General features: G+C 32.1%; 1 protein-coding gene across 2 annotated transcripts; it reads right to left on the bottom strand.

The window, feature by feature from the left end:
* Positions 1–1,137: 1,137 nt before the first annotated feature.
* Positions 1,138–5,380, bottom strand: LOC146917052 (uncharacterized). 2 transcript variants are annotated; one of them, XM_085718872.1, is made up of 6 exons: positions 5,243–5,380; positions 3,541–3,810; positions 3,011–3,280; positions 2,481–2,750; positions 1,951–2,220; positions 1,138–1,684 (listed from the first exon to the last, which is right to left on the bottom strand). In XM_085718872.1, the coding sequence occupies exons 2-6, from the start codon at positions 3,800–3,802 to the stop codon at positions 1,356–1,358; spliced, it is 1,401 nt and encodes a 466-aa protein (XP_085574998.1). In that variant the 5' UTR covers positions 3,803–3,810; positions 5,243–5,380; the 3' UTR covers positions 1,138–1,355. The 2 variants fall into 2 exon arrangements, with proteins under 2 accessions (XP_085574998.1, XP_085574999.1); XM_085718873.1 differs by having other exon boundaries at positions 5,229–5,380.
* Between the last annotated feature and the right edge of the window lie 1,328 nt (positions 5,381–6,708).

Raw genomic sequence — 6,708 nt, forward strand, 5'->3', positions numbered from 1 at the left:
AATTGTGTGCTACTACGTTTGGTGCTCTACTACCATCATGTATCTCTGATATTTTTATAAATAAAATGAGATAAGCTTATATTTTTGTAAAAAATTAGTCATTGATTACAAGTTAACGAATCCTAGCTCAAAATGAGCTTAAAATAAACTATAAGAACATAGGTATAGTTAATTAAAGTCATTACAACTTAAAGATAAAACAGTGAGCATCCACCCAGTGTTTTGTCAAAATCGTGTGCTACTACGTTTGGTGCTATAACACTTGCTACATGTGTTTTGGAATGCAATTTAAGCTTCAAAATACTAGCATTTTAATACAACAAGTGTTATTGAATAAAAAACTAAAAGACAAATAAATTAAGTATAAGATTCCTAATTTTATAACCAAGTAATTATACTCATGTAGTTAATAAGCTCCGCCAATTGATAGATTGTTCAAGAAAATTATGATTGTGATCCGGCATGTAAACAAGACTCTACATTAGTTGGTTGATGAGTAATCTTGATATTCTGCTTTGTATGCGAGTTTGAAGGTGAAAAGAGGAGAGTGTTTTGAAAAAGAAAAAAGAAAGGAAGGGATAAGTGGTAGAAATAGATGACACTAAAAGGGAAAGATTTTAGGGTTTCATGTTTCTTCAAAATACGAAACACTCCTCATTCGGGAAACCAAAAAATTGTATTTTAGCAGGGTTTTGGAGGTTTACATGAATTTTGGGAAATTAATCTAAGTAATTATAATATTCTTAAAATTAAAAATATATAAGTCATAAGCATTAATTTATCATTCTCTACAAAATTAATCTTTCAAAACATATGAAAGATTTTATGATTTTCCCCCATATTTTCAACCCTTCAAAGCCTTCCCTTTCTCTCCTCTCCTCTTCCTCTCCAAACTTCCAAACAAAGCCTTAGGCTCTCCAATGCTAACTACAAACGTAGTGAACACATACCAATAAACTATGTTGAATTCAATTTAGTTTTTTTTTTTTTCAAACAACAAAAGGTTTATTAGATGCAAAATCCACCACAAGAAGTCAAAAGACGAGCAAAAGAGAAACATACAAGCCAAAAGTGTCAAAGACAGTAAATACACCCAAACCAAAACTAGCACATGCCAACAAATATCAAATAAAAATCTGTCAAAACAACACAAGCATGAAACAGAATCCAGTAGAAGCAATTTGAAACAACCCAATTACAATTTTAAGTTCCAGGTTGTCGGTTGTATTAAAATCAAACCGAGTTATTAACCAAGATTGGAAAGCGTCATGTTTTTCTTAAACCAAAATTGATATGCTAAAGCATACTCTGATAACTGACATCCCGGCTATATTGACACCTCATAAGAAACTTGGTCAAACAGGGAAAAATTTGGATAGAATATCCACCAATAGTACACTTTGATCTTGGCTCTGACCTGCCTCCCAAACCTTGAAGTCTGGAGAAAAGTAGCGAGAATCATTCCAATATTTTAGAGAAACTAAAGGGAATGGTCCTTGCACATGTCCTTGAGGATCTATGTAATGCCACATTGATGAATGTGGGTTCCAAAGAGGGACTGATGGCCCTTGAGAGATCTTAGCTTTGATTGTAACTTCGTTTGATTTGGCTGGCATAAATACACCATCCTTCAAGGTTTGTTTCCCAGGTTGCTGTTGATTAGACATACTTGACCTTTGGTGCACTACAAAAACATGGAAAGAATATCAATAAATGGCAAGGACAAAAGACGAGCAAAATAGAAACATACAAGCCAAAAGTGTCAAAAGATGAGAGTGTGTTTATTAGATACTATAGTGGTTTATTAGATGCTAAATCCACCACAAGAAGTCAAAAGACATACTATAGTATTAGACGAGCATCTAATACTTGACCTTGTGGATTTTGCTGTTGATTAGACATACTATAGTAATTTGAAAGATGGCTTATAATTTGAAAAATCTAGATAACCTGTAGTAACTTGGGGAATGCCATTAGCAACCACTTTTGGGACCTCAGGCACTATAGATCCTGTCATAGAAGTAGCCTCCCAAAGCCCTTGCAAGTTATTTTCCGCTTTCTTATCTGGAATTTCTGGTGTTTTGGATTTTGAAAATTCTGGATAACCTGTAGTACCTTGAGGAATACCATTAGCAACCACTTTTGGGACCTCAGGCACTATATATCCCGTCATACTAGTAGCCTCCCAAATCCCTTGCATGTTATTTTCCATTTTCTTATCTGCAATAGTACAAACTCCAGTTTTTTTATAACCCTTTTGACAATTTTCACATATTTCAAAAAATGTTTGTAATCAACACGTATGTGTATATTTTGTGCATGACTATCCCTAAACAAACCTTTGTGTATCGATGTATCTAATATTGACTTTTCATCTTTCAAGATAGATTAGTAGTATTGACTAGGGATAAATATGGGAAAAAGTAATACATACTATAGTAATTTGAAAGATGGCTTATAATTTGAAAAATCTAGATAACCTGTAGTAACTTGGGGAATGCCATTAACAACCACTTTTGGGATCTCAGGCACTATAGATCCTGTCATAGAAGTAGCCTCCCAAAGCCCTTGCAAGTTATTTTCCGCTTTCTTATCTGGAATTTCTAGTGTTATGGATTTTGAAAATTCTGGATAACCTGTAGTACCTTGAGGAATACCATTAGCAACCACTTTTGGGACCTCAGGCACTATATATCCCGTCATACTAGTAGCCTCCCAAATCCCTTGCATGTTATTTTCCATTTTCTTATCTGCAATAGTACAAACTCCAGTTTTTTTATAACCCTTTTGACAATTTTCACATATTTCAAAAAATGTTTGTAATCAACACGTATGTGTATATTTTGTGCATGACTATCCCTAAACAAACCTTTGTGTATCGATGTATCTAATATTGACTTTTCATCTTTCAAGATAGATTAGTAGTACTGACTAGGGATAAATATGGGAAAAAGTAATACATACTATAGTAATTTGAAAGATGGCTTATAATTTGAAAAATCTAGATAACCTGTAGTAACTTGGGGAATGCCATTAACAACCACTTTTGGGATCTCAGGCACTATAGATCCTGTCATAGAAGTAGCCTCCCAAAGCCCTTGCAAGTTATTTTCCGCTTTCTTATCTGGAATTTCTAGTGTTATGGATTTTGAAAATTCTGGATAACCTGTAGTACCTTGAGGAATACCATTAGCAACCACTTTTGGGACCTCAGGCACTATATATCCCGTCATACTAGTAGCCTCCCAAATCCCTTGCATGATATTTTCCATTTTCTTATCTGCAATAGTACAACCTCCAGTTTTTTTATAAGCCTTTTGACAATTTTCACATATTTCAAAAAATGTTTGTAATCAACACGTATGTGTATATGTTGTGCATGACTATCCCTAAACAAACCTTTGTGTATCGATGTATCTAATATCGACTTTTCATCTTTCAAGATAGATTAGTAGTATTGACTAGGGATAAATATGGGAAAAAGTAATACATACTATAGTAATTTGAAAGATGGCTTATAATTTGAAAAATCTAGATAACCTGTAGTAACTTGGGGAATGCCATTAGCAACCACTTTTGGGACCTCAGGCACTATAGATCCTGTCATAGAAGTAGCCTTCCAAAGCCCTTGCAAGTTATTTTCCGCTTTCTTATCTGCAATTTCTGGTGTTTTGGATTTTGAAAATTCTGGATAACCTGTAGTACCTTGAGGAATACCATTAGCAACCACTTTTGGGACCTCAGGCACTATATATCCCGTCATACTAGTAGCCTCCCAAATCCCTTGCATGTTATTTTCCATTTTCTTATCTGCAATAGTACAACCTCCAGTTTTTTATAAGCCTTTTAACAATTTTCACATATTTCAAAAAATGTTTGTAGTGTTACCAACACTTATGTGTATATTTTGGGCATGACTATCCTTAAACAAACTTTTGTGTTTCGATGTATCTAATATTTACTTTTCATCTTTTAAGATATATTAGTAGTATTGAATAGGGATAAATATGGAGAAAAAAAAGCTTAACAATCACCAATTCATCATCTAATCAGTAGCTAACAATCATTTACAAGTAAACTTAGCATAAACCATCATTTGTTAAAGTCCGTCTATTTTTCTTCAAAGTTCGTCTATTTTTCATTTTCACACAATTCATCATATCTCATGCATTTTAATCATCAATTCAATCATAATCCAACATATTATCCTGAGCATAAAGTCATTTGTAAGCTAACAAGTCATATTTCATCATTTCACCAAAGTTCGTCTATAATTTTCAAAGTTCGTTTCTTATTACATTTTCACCAAAAATCAAGTTACATGCTCTTATAGTTCTTTATCAAACCTACATGATTCATCTAAGTTCATCGTTACAGAAGACAAGTCATAACATTTCACTTAAGAAAAATCATCATTCGATTATTTCAAATTCATGTTCATTTCTCATTCGAAGTTCGTCTCAAATTAATAAAAACAAAATCATTTCAAATTCAAGTAAACGATGTTCCAACAACTATATTAATCAAAACAACATTAAAACACCATAAAAGGAACACTTGGGGATGTCCGGAAACAACCCGAAAGGCCCGAAATGCACAAAATAGCGTGTGCTGTTCTGCACATCTGGTCATGGTACACATAATCTCACTGGGCGAGTTTAGCAGACACAAAGAACCCAGAAAATGGGTTCCCTCTCGGGAACTCACACCAAAAACATCCAAAAATCCCAATTTCGATACAATTGATCCAAAATGGTTGTACAAACTTCATCAATAGATAACACAAATAATAGGAACAATTAAAACACATTAAATATGGATTCATATCATCAAGTAATCAAGTTTTCATAATCATGGTCATTTTTCACAAAAACTCCAAAACTTCACAATTCAAGCCAAACTTCACAACCAACACCAACAATTCATAACTTATCAATAGTCAAACATACCCAATGATTCAACAAGTGATCTAAAATATGTTTGAGCAATAATCATCATCAAAATTCATGGTTTTCGCAAAATTAAGCAAAATTCTCAAAACAACTTATTCTATATCATCAATCACAAACTTAAGCATATAAACAACTTAATTCCACAAAGTTTATCATATCCATAATTAATATAATTATTAAGCACAAATTTCAACATCCAATTCATGAAAATCAACAAAACAAACATGTCGACCCAAAAACTAGAAAAGTGATTATAGCTTATTATGAGAATCAAACCTTATCCCCCTCACCTCAATCTCCTCTTCTATCTTGCTTCCTAACTTTGCTCTCTTCTTCTTCCTCTTATAAGATCTTCTTCTTCTTTCTTTCTCTTCTCTTTATCTCTCTATTTTCTCTCTACCCACCTTTTGGTAAAACATATAAATGAATGCTCAACCCTAATTTCTTACAGCATCACTAATAGGTTAGGTTTCCGAATTCTGCTCTTTACCCAACCAAAAATGCTCATTCCCAACTGAAATGACTATATTGCCCCTGCAAGAGTTAACTCACGCTGCGTTAGTTAACTCACGCTAGTCAAATCTCTGTGTGAGTTAACTCACGTTAGTGTAACTCTCTGCATGAGTTAACTCATGCCAGTGTAAATCTCTGCATGAGTTAAGTCACGCAGATTTAACACTAGCGTGAGTTAACTCACGCAAGGGTATTTTTGGAATTTCAGTTGGGAATAAGAAAAATGTGTTAGGTAAAGAGAAGAATTCTAGGTTTCCCTCTCTCTTAATGGGCCTAGTAACTTTTCTCCACTCATTAAAATGTTACTACAAAATTACTTCATTAAAATCTCCCATTAAATACTCATACACCACGATATTAACTAATTACCCAAAGTTACTAATAACTCTACTAAAATAACTCACCACACCAACATTATTAAAATATCCTCTAATTCTAAGATTACTAAATACTCTCACTCATAAAATGAACAAAATGCCCTTAGTCCTAAAAATACTAAAATACCCTTCTCATTTAAAAATCCTCTAATCCCAAATCAAACACACAAACAAGCAATTAAACACAATAAATAAATAATCTTAGCGAAAAACGGGGTGTTACACTAATCCTTAAAGAGATTTCGGTTTGGTCCCCCTTCTCTTTTTTGTTTCCACCGTTTGCTTTTGGTAATACATTTGAGCTTTCCCTAGCTCTCTGCTAGGCTTCCTTCTTGCTTTAAAAAAAATATAATGGAAAAAAATGAATATAATTTTTTTTACCGTAAATATCTTATTTTTTAGAATACAAAATCAATTTTTAATGCAATTGTGTTAAGTAATTTATTGGTTAACATTTTTGAGTACATTACCTTATATTTGTAAGTATTAAAATATTATATTCTTTTAATGGATATACTCCGTAAAAATTATTATTTTTTAATTAAAGATATTTCCCGAAAATTAAGGATTTCATCGAATTCATATTTTAGAGGATATAAAATAAAAATTTATAATTTTTTTTGACAAGATGGGAACATATTTAATGTTTATTATATTTATGTATAATTTTAAATTTTCTTTCAAAAAATCTTATAATTTTAAAAAATTATTATATGCTAATTTCTTCATGCAATTTTTTATACAATTTGTCGGTTACTTTTTTGGTGTACATATATTTTAAGATTTGTAATTATAAAAAAATATCATATTATTATATTTTTAATTTATGCATACAATGAATTATAAACATAAATTGGTCATTAATT

Source organism: Medicago sativa, chromosome 6, assembly GCF_051527215.1.
Source record: "Medicago sativa cultivar Bolivia chromosome 6, Bolivia_mono, whole genome shotgun sequence".
NCBI lineage: Eukaryota > Viridiplantae > Streptophyta > Magnoliopsida > Fabales > Fabaceae > Medicago > Medicago sativa.